Source organism: Carcharodon carcharias, chromosome 4 (assembly GCF_017639515.1).
Source record: "Carcharodon carcharias isolate sCarCar2 chromosome 4, sCarCar2.pri, whole genome shotgun sequence".
In the NCBI taxonomy this organism is placed as follows: Eukaryota; Metazoa; Chordata; class Chondrichthyes; order Lamniformes; family Lamnidae; genus Carcharodon; species Carcharodon carcharias.
This window is the reverse complement of record NC_054470.1, coordinates 16,152,385-16,173,132: the sequence shown is the minus strand read 5'-3', so window position 1 is coordinate 16,173,132 and position 20,748 is coordinate 16,152,385. Positions and strand designations below refer to the sequence as shown.

Sequence of the window (20,748 nt, the reverse complement as noted above, 5' to 3'; positions counted from 1 at the left end):
GACAATACATTTGGCAATATAGAAGGTGCTTGCACTTTCATTAAGAAATATCGTGATGGCTGAGCTGGTATTGTGATATGTGAAAGACCAAGAATGCTGAGTGGCTTAGTACTAACACATGGCATGCAAATACTGAAAGGGAAAGGCCAAGCTGAATCAGCACAACACATCTGATCGCAATGAGAGCAGGTGGAGGAAAGAAAAATGCTAAGACAAGCCAGTTAATTGCTCAATAGGTAAAGATAAAACAAACTGCATTGTCAAGCCAGCTGAAAAAGCAGAAAGGGTTGCAGTAAGGGGAAAAATGATGAGACGTTTCAGAATGGAAAGAAACTTGCAATAGATATTAAATACCACAGCGAAGGTCCTATCAGAAATAAGCGTGATTCTCTTATCACTTAGCTGGAAGATGTAAAAAAGCAAATGAAGAAAGAATTTTCACAAATTCCTCAACACATCACTTCAAGACAGTAGAATCAACTAATTCCATCGAACTGGATGCTAATTTTGATGAAATTAGATGCGCCATGGCTAACTTAAAGAACAAACCATCTGAAGTGGATCAGACTTATGCAGAATTAAGTGGAGATGGGAACTGGATTACCATCCTATGTTCATTTAATTTAGTATGGGGCACAAAGACGCAGCACCAAGAGTTTGGGCAAAAAGTCATCATTGGCGAGCTTCACAAGAAGGGGGACAGAAACAACAGCAACAACTGGTGTGGTGTCGCATTATTATCTGTCCTTGGTAAATTGTTTGGTACCATTACCCTCAATAGATTTAAGGTGGCAACTGATTGTAGGCTCCTGGAAAAGGAAGAACAGATTCTTGCATTGACCAGATCTTAACTCTGCATGGGTTGAGCAAAGCAAAGAACGGCAGTTATGGGTGGCACTGAATTTTGTTTACTTCATCATTCAATTGCACTGCCTGAACTTCAATATGGCAGTGTCATAATGAAAAGTCATTATCATCAAGACATTTTTATCAAGAAACATGGTGTACATTGAGAGCCAGTGTTACGTTATCCTGTCCTATCTTGGAAGGCTCCTCTTGACAAAGGCAGACACAGATGACGAAATTCATCATCGCTTCCAATGTGCCAATTCATCCTTTGGCTGACTGAGGAAAACAGTATTTGAGGATCAGGATCTCAAACCCGAGAACTAAGATCGTGGACTGGGCAGCAGTGATCCCTGGAATCCTATCTGCTTCAGAGACTTGGAAAACCTACAGTAGGCACCTCAAAGCACTGGAGAAGTCCCACCAGTGGTGCCTTCAGAAGGTCCTCTAATAGCCATGGGAACAAAGGCACTCCAACAGCAGCATCCACTCCCAAGCCAACTTGCTGATCATCGAGGCACTAATCACTAAAAACCAGCTCTGCTGGGCAGGACATGCAGTTCATATGCCTGACAGTGGACTCCCAAAGCAACTGCTCTACTCAAGAACTCTGTCGGGGCGAAGATTTCCATGAGGACAATTGAAACTCTTTAGGGATGTCCTCAAAACATCCCTGCAGAGGTCAAAAATACTTGCCACTTCATAGAGGGTCCCTGACTTGTGACCGACCAAAATTCATCTGGGAAGGCACCTAATGCACGAAGAGACAGCATGGGAAACATGCAGGGGTGAAGTTGAGGCATCGACGGGAATACACAAACCTCAAACAACCTATCTATCCAACCCTTCAAGCATCACCTGCCCCACATGTTACAGAGTCTGCAGATCGTGCATTGGATTCATCAGTTATCACAGAACCCAGTGAACCAGAGTGCAAGCAAGTCATTCTCAATCCAAAGGGACTGCCTAAGAAGAAGTTGAGTGTTGCTACCTGACAGATTTAATAAGAATTGGCGTCAACTAGGCTGCATCTTGCTTCTATACTTTTTGCAAATTGTTATTGATGTGGAGATTAAATCATTCACCTAGCGTCATGGATATACAAAGAAAGGCAAATGATCTATCAGGCACAACCAGACAAGCTAGGTTATACATTAAAGTTTCAAGAACCCAAGTTCTTATGAACATATAAATTTGGAATAGGAGTATGCCATTCAGCCCCTCGAGCCTGTTCTGCCATCTGATAAGATCACGGCTGATCTGATTGTGGCCCCAACTCCCTCTATACCCTTTGAGTCTGTTATTAATCAAGAATCTGCCTAACTCAATCCTAAAAATATTCAATGACCCTGTCTTCACTGCTCTTTGGGAGAAGAGAATTCCACAGACCAACATCTCTCAAAGAAATTCTCCTCAGCTCCATCTTAAATGGACACCCTTATTTTCAAAGGGTGTCTCCTTGTTCTAGTCTCTCCCACAAGGGAAAACATCCTCTTAGCATCCACCTTGTCAAGTCCCCTCAGGATCTTATGTGTTTCAATAAGATCACACCTCATTCTTCTAAAATCCAGTGGATAAAGGCCCAACCTGTCCAACCTTTCTCCATAATATAACACACCTCCCCCTCACACTTCATCTCAGTCATCAGTTGAGTAAACCTTCTCTAAACTGCTTCTAATGCAGTTATATCCTTTCTTAAGTAAGGAAACCAAAACTGTACACAGTACTCCAGATGTGGTCTCACCAACATGCTGTACAATTGTAGCAAAACTTCCCTACTTTTATATTCCATTTCCCTTGCAATAAACAACAACATTCCATTTGCCTTCCTAATCACTTGTACCTCCATTTTCACTTCGTGATTCACGTACCAGGACATCTAGATCCCTCCGCACCTCAGTTCTGCAATCTCTCCCCATCCAAATAATATACTGCTTTGCTATTCTTCCTGCCAAAGTGGACGAGTTCACATGTTCCCAGATTATACGCCGTTAGCCAACTTTTTGCCCACTCACTTAACCTATCGAAATCCCTTTACAGATTCTTTATGCTCTCATCACTGACTTTAATAATCAGGACACAAGATGGACATATATTGGCCACATTCTGAGAATGCCTGACACATCGATTCCTAAACTGACATGGAATTAGAAAGCACAAGGGAAAAGAGCTGAGAGGTCAGCCATCAGGAGGCTAGGTAATGTAATCAACACAGCTGCAGCACATTTATAACTACAGGAGCTGATGGTGGGCCCATCTTCCTTCTGTTATGTGCACCCTTTTAAAGGGAATTTTTGGGCTGAGGAGGGGGTCCGGGCTCCCTCTACAACTTGTAAGGGGATGCCATATCTTGGTTTCCTCTTCCATCTCCCTTTCCGTTTCGCAAAACAAATTCTTTTGAAGTGAAATTTGTGATAATTTTGAAATAATGATGAGACGAATTTGTTAGCTTTGATGAGTGTACTGTAATCAAGCCAATACCGTGCATATCTGGACCATACCAAAATTAAAAAAACAATAAAAAGCCTGACAGAATTACAGCATCATCAATTGGATACTCAACTGCACAGGAAAAATAATATATGATGTATGGATACATAGCCCCTTAAACAATTCTTCAGTGCATCTTTAAACAAACTCTGGAAACATTTATTTTGAACTCTTTCACACAATTTTGCTTTGACATTTTACTGCCTGTGAAGCTGTGAGCCGCAAGATCAATCAGAATATTCACAGAATAATTAGACTTATTGCATTTCTAATGGTCTTTTTACTTGTTAATTTGTGGTGTGTTGCTACAAGTCACCCACAGGTTTGCCATGCTGTTAAAAGCTTTGATAAGTTCAGGATGCAAAACTGCACAACTCCTCTGAAAACCTGGCTGTTCATAAATTTAAAAATATTCTTCTCAAATGTATAGTTAAAAAAACATTTCCTCCTGCTCTAGCAAATTTTGAAAAATGCAAAACACCAGTGAAATGCTATTTATGTAGAATTTTAACTTTAATTCTATTTTTATATATGCTGGCTCTCTGAAAGAGTTTTCCCACTTAGTGGTATTCCACATCCTTTCTTAGGTTTTTCTTTTTCAAATATTGAAAAGGTGCTATGGACTCAGTTTCCACCAGTGTTTCTGGGAGGGCATTCAATATCCTCACATCCAACAGTAAAAAGGCAAGGAAGGGCTCACCAACCTCAGTCACAGCCCAGTTCAGTGAAGTACAGAAAAATCAAAACCACGAGGAAGGCAATGGGAAAACACTTCAATAAAAACAAAAAACTGCGGATGCTGGAAATCCAAAACAAAAACAGAATTACCTGGAAAAACTCAGCAGGTCTGGCAGCATCGGCGGAGAAGAAAAGAGTTGACGTTTCGAGTTCTGTTGAAGGGTCATGAGGACTCGAAACGTCAACTCTTTTCTTCTCCGCCGATGCTGGGAAAACACTTCAGCCACTCTTCACTATTAAGTGGCTCAAGAATCTTATTTAAAAGTTTTAATATACAATACTTCCTCCAAAAACATATCAAACATTTCTCAGCCTTAAATGTCCAGCTGGCAATTATGTACCCAGCCTACTGACTTGTCTACGTCCTCTTGAAATCCTTTTCACAGTAAACTTTAATTTTGTATCACGTGCATATTTTAGATATTGCAGCCCTCACATCGGATTCCATGGCACTTCTATATATTGAGAGCAACTGTCTGAAAACTCAATCCAGAAAACATCCACTAACCCTTGCTTTCTGCTTCCTATTTAACCAACTTCCTATCCATATTATCGTTATCCCTTTAACACCTCCCGCCTCAATTTTGTGAATAATTCTTCTATGCAACATCTTATGAAATGTCCTTTTTAAAATCCATGTACACTTGGGTGAAATATTCCATTCTTTTCCCAAAGAACGACATTAACTTTGACACATACAGCTTGGCTTTTACTAACAGATGTACAAACACAGGGATTGAATTCAGACGTTGCATTCCATCATCATTTAATGTAATAGACTGCTCAGATTCTCAAGGTTTTCAAGAAAATGTGACAAACCCAGACCTCGAATTAATTCTGTTACTCAGCAGCAATGTTCCCTTTAATTTCTCTTTGATGTGCGTAGCCCATTTCTCCCCTGCATGATACAGTCCCAACTGCTGCGCAGCCACATACCAGTGCAGCTGAAAAAGAATGTTGCCTAGCAGGTAATATAATTAATAGCCAAGGCACCATGGGAATGTTACCATATTAACGGCCAATGCAGAGCTGTGAACATTGGAGAAACTGCCTTGACAGCAAGTGGAATCACTCTCACCTCACTTTTGGAAATCAGCTCTTCAATACATATTTAGGTGAAGGCTATAATGAGGTCTGGAGCCAAGGGGTCCTGCTGGAACAGAAAGCAAGCGGCAGTAAGCAAGTTATTGCTGTGGCTCTTGGAAATGAGGTGGGCCAAGTAGATCAAGTGTCAGTGGGGGAACATTTAGAAGACAGTGATCATTGTATCATACGGTTTAAGATAACGGTAGAAAAGGACAGAGTAAGAATAATTAACTGGGAGAGAGCTGACTTCAACGGGGCAAGAACGGAGCTGGGCCGGATAGACTGGAACCAAAGGTTGATGGGAAAAACTGTAGCCGAACAACGGGCTACCTTCAAAAGGAGAAATGATTCGGGCACAGTCAAGGTATATTGCCGCAAGAGGAAAGGTAGATCAAGTAAATCCAGAGCTCCTTGGATGAAAAAAAAAGATAGAAATCAAGGTAAAGAGGGAAAAGTGTGCTTATGACAGGTGTCAGGCAGAAAATACAATTGAGAACGAAGCTGAATACAGAAGGTTCAGAGGGGAGGTGAAGAAGCAAATAACAGAACTGAAGACAGATTAAGAAAAAAAGACTGGCAGCCAACAAAGGGGAATCCCAAAGTCTTCTACAGGCAAATTCAAATAGTAAAAAGGTGGTAAAAGGAGGAGTGGGGCTGATTAGCGACCAAAAAAGGGCATTTACACATGGAGGCAGGGGGCATGACTGAGGTGTTAAAAGAATAATTTGCATCTGTCTTTACCAAAGAAGCAGTTGTTACCCAATTCATGGTGATAGGGGAGGAAACTCTGTCATTAGAAGGGTTCAAAATTGTTAAGGAGTAGGCATTGGATAAACTGTCAGCACTTAAAAGTTGACAAGGCATCAGGACCGGATGAGATACATCCAAGGATATTGAAGGAAGTGAGAGTGGAAACTGCAGGGGCACTAGTCATAATATTTTAGTCTTCCCTAGACTCAGGGGAGGTGCCAGAGGACTGGGGAATTGCAAACATTACGCCCTTGTTCAAAAGGTTGTAAAGATAAGCCCAGCAATTACAGACCAGTTGACTTCAGTGGTGGGAAGCTTCCAGAAACAATTATTCAGGATAGAGTTAATAGTCACATGGAAAAATGTGGATTGATTAGGAAAGCCTTGCAAGGATTTCTTAAGGGAAAATCATGTTTAACTAACATGCTGGAGTCTTTTTGAAGAGTTAACGGAGAGGGTTGATGAGGGTAATGCTGTAGATGTGGTGTACATAGACTTGTAAAAGGCATTCGATACAATGCCGCACAACAGAGTTGTGAGAAAAGTTATAGCTCATGGAACAAAAAGGGACAGTAACAACATGGATACCAAATTGGCTGCGTAATAGAAAACAGCAAGTAATGGTTAGTGGATATTTTTCAGGCCGAAGGAAGGTTTGTAGTGGAGTTCCCCAGGGGTCGGTATTGGGACCACCGCTTTTCCTGATATATATTAATGATCTAGATCTTGGTCTGCAGGGGACAATTTCAAAGTTTGCAGATGATACATAACTTGGAAGCATTGTAAACTGTAAGGAGGACATTATAGAACTTCAAAATACATAGACAAGTTGGTGCAGTGGGCAGGTAGGTAGCAGATGAAGTTCCATGCGGAGAAGGGTGAGGTGATTCTTTTCGGTAGGAAGAATATGGAGCGACAATATAAAATAAGGGGTGCAACTCTAAAGGGTGTGCAGGAGCAGAGGGACCTGGGTATATATGTGCATAAGTCATTAAAGCTGGCAGGACAGGTGGACAGAGGAGTTAATAAAGCATACAGTGTCCCAGGTTTTATTAATAGGGGGATAGAGGACAAGAGCAAGGAGGTTATGCTGAACTTGTACAGGACACTAGTTAGCACTAGTTAGCCATCAGCTTGAGTGTTGTGTACAGTTCTGGGTGTCACACTTTAGGAAGGATGTGAATGCATCGGAGAGAGTGCAGAAGAGGTTTACAAAAATGGTACCAGGGATGAGAAACCTGAGTTATGAAGATAGATTGGAGAAGGTGGGACTGTTCTCCTTGCAGAGGAGAAGGTTAAGAGGAGATTTGATAGAGATGTTCAAAATCATGAGGGGGCTGGTCAGACTAGATAGGGAGAAACTGTTCCTGTTCATAAAAGGATGGAGAACGAGAGGCTCAGATTTAAAGTGATTTGAAAAATAAGCAAATGCAATGTGAGAGAAAATAAATTCACACAAGTGCTTTGGGTTTGCAATGTACTGCGTGGAAGTGTGGTGGAGGCAGGTTCAATTGAGGCCTTCAAGAGGGCATTAGAAACAACGTTATTTTATGGAGAAAAGGCAGAGAATGGCACTGATTCATAATGCTCATTTGGAGAGCCGGTGCAGACACGATGGGCCAAATGGTCTCCATCTGCACCATAACAATTCTGTGATTCTATAAGTGCAGCTTAATAGCTGTGTCAACGAAACCTTCAACTTTGCTGATGATTGCGAGTAGACCGAGGGCTGGTAATAAGATTCGGTTTGTCTTGCTTTTTGTGGACAGCACATAACTGGGTAATTTTCCACTTTGTTCAGCGGGTTCAGTGTTGTAGTTGCACTGGAATAGCTTGGCGGGAGGCACAGTATGATCTGCAGCATAAGGGTTCAGTACAGTGTTCAGTACAGGGTTCAGTGTTGTAGTTGCACTGGAATAGCTTGGCGGGAGGCACAGTATGATCTGCAGCATAAGGGTTCAGTACAGTGTTCAGTACAGGGTTCAGTGTTGTAGTTCAGTGTTCAGTACAGGGTTCAGTGTTGTAGTTGCACTGGAATAGCTTGGCGGGAGGCACAGTATGATCTGCAGCATAAGGGTTCAGTACAGTGTTCAGTACAGGGTTCAGTGTTGTACTTCAGTGTTCAGTACAGGGTTCAGTGTTGTAGTTGCACTGGAATAGCTTGGCGGGAGGCACAGTATGATCTGCAGCATAAGGGTTCAGTACAGTGTTCAGTACAGGGTTCAGTGTTGTAGTTCAGTGTTCAGTACAGGGTTCAGTGTTGTAGTTGCACTGGAATAGCTTGGCGGGAGGCACAGTATGATCTGCAGCATAAGGGTTCAGTACAGTGTTCAGTACAGGGTTCAGTGTTGTAGTTGCACTGGAATAGCTTGGCGGGAGGCACAGTATGATCTGCAGCATAAGGGTTCAGTACAGTGTTCAGTACAGGGTTCAGTGTTGTACTTCAGTGTTCAGTACAGGGTTCAGTGTTGTAGTTGCACTGGAATAGCTTGGCGGGAGGCACAGTATGATCTGCAGCATAAGGGTTCAGTACAGTGTTCAGTACAGGGTTCAGTGTTGTACTTCAGTGTTCAGTACAGGGTTCAGTGTTGTAGTTGCACTGGAATAGCTTGGCGGGAGGCACAGTATGATCTGCAGCATAAGGGTTCAGTACAGTGTTCAGTACAGGGTTCAGTGTTGTACTTCAGTGTTCAGTACAGGGTTCAGTGTTGTAGTTGCACTGGAATAGCTTGGCGGGAGGCACAGTATGATCTGCAGCATAAGGGTTCAGTACAGTGTTCAGTACAGGGTTCAGTGCTGTAGTTCAGTGTTCAGTACAGGGTTCAGTGTTGTAGTTGCACTGGAATAGCTTGGCGGGAGGCACAGTATGATCTGCAGCATAAGGGTTCAGTACAGCAGCCGGGCTGTTGACGAGGCCCCACTATCTTCCTGGTTGCTTAGCCATCTTTCATCTCATGTGAAATGTTCAAATTGGCTGAAAACTGGATTCTGTGAGGGTATAGACCTCAGGAGGAGGCTGAGATGGATCATTCGCTCGGCACCTCTGCTGACGGTGGCTGCAAACACTTCAGTGTCATCTTTTACACTTGTGCTGGGCTCAGGCATCTATCTTTGAGGATGGGATGGTCAGACTCTCCTCCCCCTGTTAGTTGTTTATCCTCCACCACCATGCACAATCGAATGTGGCTGGTAAATTTGCTGCTAATGGTAAAGTGAGGGATATGCCAGGCCATGGAGTTACAGATTTAACTGAGGTGCAATGCCGGTGATACAGATTACACACAGCGCCTAATGGATGACCAACTTTGAGCTGCTGGATCTGTTCCGAATCTATCCGATGCCACACAAGATGGGGAGTGCTCTTAGTGTGATGACAGGACTTCCAACAGAATGCTGGTAAATACGTACATTGAGAAAGCACTAGTCCAGTGTAAAGCAAAAAACACAAACACACACTGTCAATTTCATACAACACAATTTACTGAGTAGTGCTAGCTTGGAATGGTTGCTGGATTTGCCTATACAAGAACACAGCCAACGTACACCAAGTAGTGGTTAATTGGGGGTAAAGCAGCCTGCTACCTTCCTGCCTATTGCCAAACTGCCCCCCATACTGCGGTGGAGAGTGGGGGCATGGGTAAGGCAACAAGCAGCCTGCCTGACCTTAGGCCCTTAAGTGAACAATTATCAGCCAACTAAAGACCTCACATGCAGGAAAAAGTGAAGTGGGCAGCCTGGCATCTTTGACAGCACAGGCTGCTGTTAGGCAGAAGGAGGCATATCTCCTTTGGGGAATCCCCTGTGTACATCAGGGGCAACACCCCCAAAACGGTACCGCCACCCACCCCCCACCCCCACCCCCCACTTTGTCCCTCCCTCCCGACCTCTCTAACCTAACCCCTAACCCTTTCACCCACCACCATCACCACGACCACACCACCACCAGCCCCCTCCCACCCCTGCCTTACTGGGGACTCCCAGACATTCCCACTCAAAATCCCCGGGCTGAACTGAAGCCTGGGAGATAAAAGCAAAAAACTGCGGATGCTGGAAATCCAAAATAAAAACAAAAATACCTGGAAAAACTCAGCAGGTCCGACAGCATCTGCAGAGAGGAACACAGTTAACGTTTTGAGTCCGAAGGACCCTTCGACAGAACTAAGTATAAATAGAAGAGAAGTGAAATATAAGCTGGTTTAAGGGGGGGTGGGGGTGCGACAGGTAGAGCTGGATAGAGGGCCAGTGATAGGTGGAGATAATCAAAAGATGTCATAGACAAAAGGACAAAGAGGTGTTGAAGGTGGTGATATTATCTAAGGAATGTGCTAATTAAGGGTAGAAAGCAGGAAGAGCAAGGTACAGATAGCCCTAGTGGGGGTGGGATGGGGGGAAGGAATTGAAAAAGGCTAAAAGGTAGAGATAAAACAATGGATGGAAATACATTTAAAAATAATGGAAATAGGTGGGAAAAGAAAAATCCACATAAATTATTGGGAAAAAAAGGGGGGGAAATCGGAAAGGGGGTGGGGATGGAGGAGAGAGTTCATGATCTAAAATTGTAGAACTCAATATTAAGTCTGGAAGGCTGTAAAGTGCCTAGTCGGAAGATGAGGTGTTGTTCCTCCAGTTTGCGTTGAGCTTCACTGGAACATTGCAGCAGGCCAAGGACAGACATGTGGGCATGAGAGCAGGGTGGAGTGTTGAAATGGCAAGCGACAGGGAGGTCTGGGTCATGCTTGCGGACAGACCGAGGGTGTTCAGCAAAGCGGTCAACCAGTCTGCGTTTGGTGTCTCCAATGTAGAGGAAACAGCATTGGGAGCGACGAATGCAGTAGACTAAATTGAGGGAAGTGCAAGTGAAATGCTGCTTCACTTGAAAGGAGTGTTTGGGTCCTTGGACGGTGAGGAGAGGGGAAGTAAAGGGGCAGGTGTTGCACCTTCCGCGGTTGCATGGGAAGGTGCCATGGGAGGGGGTTGAGGTGTAGGGGGTGATGGAAGAGTGGACCAAGGTGTCCCGGAGGGAACGATCCCTGCAGAATGCCGCCAGGGAGATAACTTCACTTCTTCATGGGGACTGCTTGCAGTTCCAGCAATGACCACCAGAGCCTTCTGGCACTGCTGGGACGATAGAGCAGCTGGCCAAAGCGCCCCATTATGTGGAATGCTTAGAATTATTGCAGCCGTATATTCACGGCACAAGTGTAATTTTTAGTTGCGTGAATAAAAGTTTCAAGTTTCATTTGTAAAATTAAGAATTGGCCAGAATTTGTGGGGCCTTTGATATTGAACTGCGCTCGCTGTCATTACCCCTCTAAATCTGACCATAAATTTTTCTGGGTGAGGTGTGGAGGGTGGGCCCTGCACATCATTGCGTAACATGACGCGCGGTGATGTCGGGCGAATGTCCTGGGGTCACCGCGCGCCATTGCGATATTTCACTGGGTGGGCGGGCGGGCGATGAAGTTTGACATGCACCCGCCATTAATTAACAGGATAGTTAAGGCCCTTAATTCATCAATCAATGGCAATTTTCAGGCGCCTATATGATCTTCGAGTTGACACACACTATCTGCACGTTCATGGAGTGGGAGCCCTTCCTGTTGACAAAGGCACCGGGCTCACCTGCTGGTGTCTTGATGGCCACATGTGTACAGTCTATAGCACCCTGGACACAGGGGAAGCCAACAATGGCCGCAAAGCCTCTGGCTCACTGTGTCCGACTTGCCTGGTCCCAGTAAAAGTGGATGAAGGTCAATGCCCATCTGAAAAGAGCGTCTGTGACCTGCTTGACACAAGTATGGACAGCTGATTGGGAGATACTGCAAAGATCACCCACCGAGCCCTGGAAGGAGCCAGAGTCTTGGAAGTTGAGGGCAACTGTGACTTTCAGAGCTACTGGCATGGGGTGTCCACTCACACAGTTAGGGGAGATCTCAGGGCCAATCATCTGACAGATGTAGTGGACTGTCTCCCTTGACAGTTGGAGCCTCCTTCGGCACTGCAGCTCAGTCATACTGAGGTAGCTGCTTTGCCGCCTGTATATCTTGGCAGCAGGATAGTGGCATCTTCTGCGGCCCTTTCCACCTTGGACTACCTCTTGGCCCTGCGCCCCTTGTGCCTGCACCTGGCCTCCCAAAGGTGGCTCCCCTGGAGGCTGATTGTACACTCCTGGCCTCCTCCTTATTCTATCCCTCCCTTCCTCCTCAGAGTAGCTGCCTCCAGTGGACATGTCAGAGCCCATACCCAGGCCAAAGGGAGGCCTCCGGAAAGCTGCAGGCCCGATAAATATTCCTGACTGCAGGTTAAAAGTACACAGGAAGCTGCTGGAATTCGTTCTGAACTGCTGCAGATCACACAGGCAAGTTTAAAACACTTTCTGTAATAAATACCCCACAAAGCAGATTGACGACCCCACTGAGCCCTTTTATCCCGCCCGTGGATGAGATTCATGGAAAAGTCTCTTACCCGCCTGCCCGTTGCACCCGTGCGCCAACCCAAAGATCGCACAGGCGCCTGAAAATCGCCGTTGACTGACGAATTAAGGGCCTTAACTATCCCGTTAATTAATGGCGGGCGCGCGTCAAACTTCATTGCACGCCCGCCCAGCGGAATATCGCGATGGCACGCGGTGATGTCGGGATGCTCGCCCTTCCACACGTCAAACAGAAAATTCTGCCCATAGTGGTATCATGAATTAAATATGCGGGTGACTCACTAAGTCTGTTCATGGCAAAAGTAAAATCAAGTGTCAAGCTTTTCTCATTTGATTTTAATAAAAACTGAATTAAACCCAATCACTGAAATGTAAAGCAACGAACATGTCACAGAAATATAACCATTTCAAAGTTTGAAATTTCATCCACATTGCTGCAATTACTTTCTTTTGGATCCAGCTGAATATGTAACCACATAAATAACAACATATGTAGCAAAGCCATTAAAAAATTACGAGTCTAAAGATTAAAAGAAAATTAATTAACCTCCAAAACATTTCTCCTACACAGACTTGCCCTGGCTCTGAAGCTGAGGCTGGACTCCCAGTGTCCTTAAGTTAAAGAGACTCAACCAAATACTAGACTCAAGTAATGCATTCAAGTCAGTTTTTGCACGTCACACTGGTGATAATTAACTTCTGATCCAGTAGCAACAAATGTGAAACTTGGATAGACAATTCCTCCCAAAGTTCGGCTTAGGGGAACCTGGCTGCAATCAAATGCTGGGCATGGTTTCAAATGTACTCGGACAGCAAGATTGGTCCACTCCATGAAAAATACAAATCTACTAACTCTAAAGACATGTTCCAATTTACCGATGGGGCAAAGTTTTTCCTCCCACATGGAATCTTCTGTTTGGAAATTACATCCCAAAGCTTTCAACAGCTGCCACCACAGTTAATAAACAGGCACGTTCTACTTTCTACCAGGACCAGTACTTTACTGCATTCCTCAGACTTTCCCACTGCCCTGTTCCATCCCCCAGTCCCAAATGAGACTATATTAAATGTTACAACTATAATTATATATATCACATTTTTTTATATATTATATATATATGTAAATATATATTATATATATTATATATAAAATATATTATATATATATTTTATATGTGTGTGTATATATATATATACACACACACACACACACACAAACACACACACATTATATATATTATATAGACACAGACATTTTATATACTTGTATTACTTTGTATTTGCTGGATAATTAAAATCTAAAAATGCTCAAGGAGGGTAGGAAAAGTTATCAGAACTTAAGTTATAGTTCAGCATCAGCCAACATGACTGAACTGGTTTTCTTTCCAAAGAAAAATGCTGTAATATTTAGGTCTAGTATTTTATAACAATAAACTGTCTTTTCAGTCCATGGCTCATTGTCAGAGCGGTGGACCCAGTTCAGACTTTAGCTCAGAAACTCTTATCAGCTGATCTGAACCCCACATCAGTAAATGAGAACTTACATAATTTCTAAGATGACTGAAACATGCCAAATTTCATTCACTGACTTGTTTCTCTTTCAGTTTCAAACTTCTCCCTGTAACCTGTTCTTGTGGCATCAGCTCTTGACATGCAAATTTTGTGCAAACAGCAGCAACACAAACACAGCCATGCCAGGTTCCTTAAAGCCAGCAGCAGGAAAATATTTCTTTTGACTGTAACAAGTCCAGCAGGTTTACTTCAAAGTTGTTACCAGTTATTCTAGGCTGGAAGCCAACAATCCTGGCACACCACTAAATCTCATGTAAAAGCAGCATAAAAGCACCTTCATTTTCTGGGAGAGACTCAAATAACTCATTGCAAATAGTAGTCTAAATCACAATGACATTTTCAGACCTACCTGAGTTTTGTTTTGCTGTGTTCTATCCCTGTACTGATGACCATCTCTGTTCGTTGTTGTCAGAGCACTCTCTGTATGAATTGAACCAACTGGAGTGGGCTGTAATTAAAGAACACAGTCTTTACAATCTGAAATAAAGGTAATTGAAGTGCCGACGAGAACTGAATTGAAATACTTAGTCATGGAGTTTATTGTTCATTGGAAATACACAGTGCTGCCTTTTGCCTGCAAACATGAATCTACATCGCTCAGTTAACAATAAAATGAGCCTTAAAACTGCAGCATGCAACAAGTTCCCAGTCCGCATTCAATGAATATTTCCAGAATGCGACATTAAGCAGATGCGCATGAATACATAGCACCTATATTCCTTTCCATAGTAGCTGTATTTTCTTTGAAGTCAAATGGTTGTAGATTCATGTTCCACTCCAATGACTTGAGCACATTATCTGGGCATCTAGCTGAGGAGGAAAACACTTTTTGATGTTGAAGGGAAACTGTGATGCAAGAGCAATCGGGGAAAGAGTGACTGGAGCTGTTAATATGTGTGTTTTTCCATGCCACTTTTGTTCAATTCAGCTGTATATTATTTCCAGTTCTTGGCAAGGGTCTACAACTGAAAAGTTAGTGACCATTTCTCTCTTCAGATGCTGAGCAACCTGACACCTGTTTCTAGCATTTTGTTAACTATCTTGTGACCTTGCCCAAGAAAAGTTTCTTTCACCAGAGAAGATTGAGCTTTTTGCCTGAACAACTTCCTAGATTTCTTTTGCAGCTATACATATGTTTCTAGGTAACTGGTAAATTTTTTGCTGCAATACTGGCTATCGAGCGGACTGGTGGAAAGGTACAACTGGATCGCACTGGCATAAATATGATGGCTGTATCATGCCTTTTGATGATTTCACCAAAAGGCAACATGTGGAGGAGCCAAAGATGGATTCTTGGAAGCCCTCCAAGGATGGGGAGAGAAGTTATTGCTGATGATGTGCTGGCTATGTTCATACAAGTAGAAGTGGAACCACACAATGAAAATTCCAGAATTGAGAGATGGATGAAAAGGAATGGAGGAAAAGCATTGCTGGAGATATACAAGATGTAATCATTCAAACAGGTATTAGTGAAAACATATTGTGATCAGCCACAAAAGATGTATTTGTGCTGATCTAGGCATCTCTGACTTTCTCCGAAAGAGAATTGCTTTCCTAAATAATGAAGTTATCGATAATTAATTTCTTGCTGTCATAACCTTCAAAGCTCTTAAACTGTCCATGTATCCAGAAGTACCGTGCACTAAATAGGTCATGCTGCAGCACTGACCGCTCTTATAGCAACAAGAGCATTTGGCATTAATTTACATTCATTGCAAACTCAAATAAACATTAACCAAAGTACAGTAATGAATTGCACCATCTTTCATTATTGAATGGGCTTGCATTTATGAACCAGGAAACCAACCTACTTTTATAGCATTTAAAGCAGTACTAACAATGTGCAATTAAAATGCTCAGTGATGCATGGGCATTATAATGCATTGTAGAAACTTCATACAATTATAAGGGCGCTCTCAGGTTGAACTGGTTCTAAAAGGACACACCCAGTGTTGTAAGATTGTAATCGACTCAGCCTTCCATGTCCTATGCCTGAATGGTTCCATGCAGCTCTGCAGTGCTCAAAGAAGTATTGGTAATTAATCAGATAGCCTTGCTCATTAATGGCACTGGAAATATAATGGATCACTTGGGCCATTCAACTCCAGATAACTCGGTAAAACAATTCCCCGTTGTTTAAGGTGTTCCTTGTCAGATAAGCAACAGCATGTTTACCTGCGCTCTGTATTGGAAAACACTGCTTGGTTTTAGGTAGTTAAGCTACAGCAGTAATTCTGCATGCAGTAAAGATTCCTAATCGTTGGCACTTGCTAACCTTCACCTAAATTCATTGAACTAAGGTAAGGTGTGACCCTGCAGGAAGAGAGGGAGTGTATATATATTCCATTTAAGGCACACAAAAATCTACATGTGGATTCCTCAATAGCTTAGTTTGGAGATTCATCAGCAAGTGATCAAAAATAAACTATAGCATGATAATAGTCCATTATTTCTTGATTTCTTCTCTCAATTTTTTCCCTTCTCATTTGTTGAGTTATAAATCTATGGGTGCCCGGGGCCCTCAGGCAACTCATCGAAAGAATCATTTTTCTTGGTAGTGAATGCTGGCAGACAACTCAACTGCAGGAGACATCACAGAAAAGTCAAGCCCTGTACTTAGCAATCTCCATATCGACATTTTCAACAGGGGTCGCTGGGTAGCAATTAGGAGCATACAATCTCTAACTCAGCATTCTGAAACCTCTAGTTGTAGCTCCCCTACTGCTGTCTTGACTGAGATCAGCTATCATGGAACAGACTGAGAATCAAGCCTAGTACACGTATGAGCATCATGCCTCAGTTACATTTGCTAAGCCACTGTGGACACAAGAGAACAGTCAACAGTCTGACTTTTAGAAAACTGTGCAAAGGGGCCTGAATTTCATTTTCAAAGTTCTCCCTTGTTCAACATCATATGTGCATATCTAGTACCAGGTCTAGGTTCTCTTAAGCTTTACATTGCAAACTTCAAAATGTTACATCTTTTATCACAAATAAAGTTTCAGACAGAGGGCAACAACTTTGGCTAGATTTCCAATCCCATCCAGAAACATTTGAGGTGCTTATTGCATTTTGCTTTTGCAATCGCTATATTCACTTGCCAAAAAGAACATGTTTAAGTAAGTGAACGTCTTACAAGTTGTTTGCCAATCCAGTCATATTCATAATCGAACATGTAACCCTTCTTATCGAATAAATCTGTGAAGAGCTTCCTTAGGTAGTCATAGTCTGGTTTCTCAAAGAAGTCCAATCTTCTTACGTAACGCAAGTATGTAGCCATCTCTTCTGAAAACACAAAATGCCAGTTTCAACATTTCTCGGAGTCACTAAATATCGCCCCTTTCAAATGTGTGTGTGGGGAGCAGGAAGTAGCTAATACAGCTTTTAATACCATTCCTGTTTATTCTGGCTTTTTCATAAAGAACTTTATTTGCTAGAAGATTAGTTTTGATTTTCTCTATTCTTGGCAAATGTTTTTACCTATGCTGATTTCTTTCTGCCAAACATTTCCACGGAAACAATTTAAAAATTAAATTCAGTATACTGGGTGTGCAGTTGAAACTACTGTTAAAAACAGTAGTTTTTAAGAAAATGATTCATTAGTCCTCTTGTTAATGAATAACATAAGTCTAACACAAGACTATAAATCTTTTTGAGGTTCCTATTCAGGACAAGCGAGGAAGCAGCACCCATAAGATCAGGTAGCCAAACAAAATCTGTTTGAGCGCTAAGTAACCAAATTATGTTAAAAAGACAAGGGCATATAGAAACATCTCTGCGATTCTTTCAGCCTATTGCAAATACTCTCTATTTTAAAACTGAATTAAAAATGCACGTTAAAATGTACAACTAAAACAAATAGAGGAATTAAATAAAACCACAGCTGTACAAATCCTTCGCAGCATTATATAGTGTCTAACCACATCATAAATTATAAATGGTGTAATTAGATAAAGTTCCTATATTCCATATTGTAAACTGTTTATAGCAAACTCATTCTCCAAATTAAAAGGATTATCTTCATCCTTTTCCTCCTCAGGTTTAATTAGGAGGAAGTTCGTAAAGCCTTTCTATCTTAAACTTATTCTGTCATCAGGTGTCTCAATACTTTACATTGTTTTGAGAAGTTTGAGAATGTAGCATATGAAATATAAATATGAATTTTCCTCTTGTATTCTTTCAAATTTCCAAGCAATCCCAACAAGAATATGCACGACCGTTCATCTATTCCTGAGGGTGATTCACGGGAAATATGGAAGAGTCGTAATGGGAACTTCTTTGATATTTTATATCCCAAATGGTTCATAGATGACAAAAGGCAAGTTGCAAAGTCAGGCAAATATGATAGCTCTTAAGGCAGTTGTATTAATTACAGTGTCCAACAGTTTTCTGATATCTTTTGCATTCATACCATAGATAAAAAAGAAATAGATTAAACTTGAAGACCCAGATTACACCAGGAAATAAGAATAAAAGTGAGGCAAATTTACTAATGACTGGAATGATAAGAAATATAATTATATTCAAGGCCTTGAAAGCAACCAAAGTAAAATTGAACCGCTTATTTTTGTCATGGATATATTTTCAGGGACAATTTCAATTAGCTTGTACTTAATTAACCCTGTTGATTGGTGGCCATGTAGTGGCCACAAAGTCCTGAACTTTGAGGACAGGTTCCATCATGCTGCGCCACAGTATCATTGTGCTAAATGGAACAGATTCAGAACAGATCAAGCAGCTCAACATTTGGCATCCATGAATGTCTGTGGGCCATCAGCAGCAACAGAATTGTATTCAATCATAATCTGTAATGCCATGGCCCAGCATATCCCACACACTACCATTAGCATCACGCCAGGGGAATCAACCTTGGTTCAATAAGGAGTGGCGGAGAGCATGCAAGGCACAGTACTGAAAAATGAAAGGCCAACCTGGTGAAGCGACAACACAGGACTACGGCATGCTAAACAGTGGAAGCAGCAGGCAATTATGCAGAGCCAAGCCACAGATCAGATCAAAGCTCTGCTGTCCTGCCACATACAGTCATGAACGCCAGTGGGTAATCAAACAACTTACCAGAGGAGGAGGCTCCACAAACATCCTCAATGATGGACAAGCCCAGCATGCCAATGCAAAAGGACATGACTTAAACACCTCCAATTATCTTAAGCAAATGTGCTGAGTGGATGATCCATCTCGGCCTCATCCTGAGGTCTCCAGCATCACAATTGCAGTCTTCAGCCAGTTTGTTTCGATCCACATGATATCATGAAACAGCTGAAGGAACTGGATACCGCAAAGTCCATTGGCTCTGATAGCACCCAGTTGTAGGACTGAAGACTTGTGCTCCAGAACTAGCTAAGCCCCTAGCCAAGCTGTTTCAGTGCAGCTACAACACTGGCATGTTCCATGTGGAAAATTGCCCAGGTATGTCCTGTCCAGAAAAAAAATAGGACAAATCCAATCCGGCCAATTACTGTCCCATCAGTCTACTAATGATCATCAGCAAAGTGACAGAAGGTGTTGTCAACAGTGCCAACAAATGGTACTTACTGAGCAATAAGATGCTCACTCATAAGGAAGGCAGAGCAAACAAGGGCTAGCAGCAAATAGGGTCATAGTACCAAAAAAATGTGTAAAAATGTTAAAAAAGACAAGCCTAAAGGCACCGCATGGAGCATTCACAATAAGGTAGATGAATTAACAGCACAAATAGATGTAAATGGGTACAGTATGATTGTGATTATAGGAGACTTGGCTGCAGAGTGACCAAGGTTGGGAACTGAATATCCAAAGGTACCTGATATTTAGGAAGGACAGGCAAAAAAGAAAAGGAGGTGGGATAGCATTAGATAAGGATGAAAGCAAGGCAATAGTGGGAGAGGATATTGGCTCAGAAAATCTAGATGTAGAATCAGTCTAGGTGGAGCTAAGAGGCAACAAGAAGCTGAAAACATTAATGGATGTTGTCTCTAGGTTAGGGAGGAGACAACGTTAAACAAGAAATTAGAGATGCAAGTATCAAGGGTACTACAATTATCATGGGTGACTTTAATCTACATATAGACTGGGCAAACCGAATTAGCAATAATAATGTGACAGATGAGTTCCTGGAGTGCATATGAGATGGCATTTTAGACCAGTATGTTAAGGAACTAACGAGGGAACAGGCTGCCCCCGATTTAGTATTGTGCAATGAGGGGGAGTTAATTTAGAATCTTGTTGTGTGGGGTCCTTTAGGATACAGTGACCATAACATCATAGAATTCTTCATTAAGATGGAAAGTGAAGTTGTCTGATCTGAAACTTAGGTCCGAAATCTAAACAAAGGAAACTACGAAGATATGAGGCATGTGCTGGATATGATTGATTGGGTAACTTCCTTAAAAGACATGACAGTGGATAAGAAATGGCTAATATTTAAGGAACGGATGTATGCAGTGCAACATCTAATCTGATAGCAATTATGGAGACATGGCTGCAGGACGACAAAGATTGGGTCCTTAATATTGAGTGGTACATGACATTCAAGAAGGTGGAGGGGTAGCACCGTTAATCAAAATGGGCACTGATGCAATAATTTGAGATGACCTTGCTTCAGGAGATCAGGATATAGAATCAGTTTGGATGGAGATGAGGAATAGTAGGGGGAAAAATCCATTAGTGGGAGTGGTCTACACGTCCCCTAACAGTAGCCACAGTGTAGGACAAAGTATTCAAGAGAAAATATTGTGTGCTTGTGATAAAGGGACGAGAATAATCATGGCTGATTTTAATCTACAAATAAACTGGAAAAATCAGATTGGCAGTAGTTGTCTGGATGAGGAATTCTT

The 20,748-nt window shown here is 42.2% G+C and overlaps 1 protein-coding gene across 10 annotated transcripts in view; it reads right to left on the bottom strand.

The window, feature by feature from the left end:
• The window catches only part of LOC121276954 (casein kinase I), a 284,162-nt gene that overhangs the window by 45,290 nt on the left and 218,124 nt on the right, over positions 1 to 20,748 (bottom strand). For 8 of the 10 annotated variants that reach the window (XM_041185689.1, XM_041185686.1, XM_041185693.1 and 5 more), the window contains 2 exons: positions 17,052 to 17,200; positions 14,265 to 14,363 (listed from right to left, as the gene is read on the bottom strand). In XM_041185689.1, coding sequence (XP_041041623.1) covers positions 14,265 to 14,363; positions 17,052 to 17,200 — 248 coding nt within the window. The remainder of the gene's footprint in view (positions 1 to 14,264; positions 14,364 to 17,051; positions 17,201 to 20,748) is intronic. The other 2 variants (XM_041185692.1, XM_041185695.1) reach the window with 1 other exon arrangement.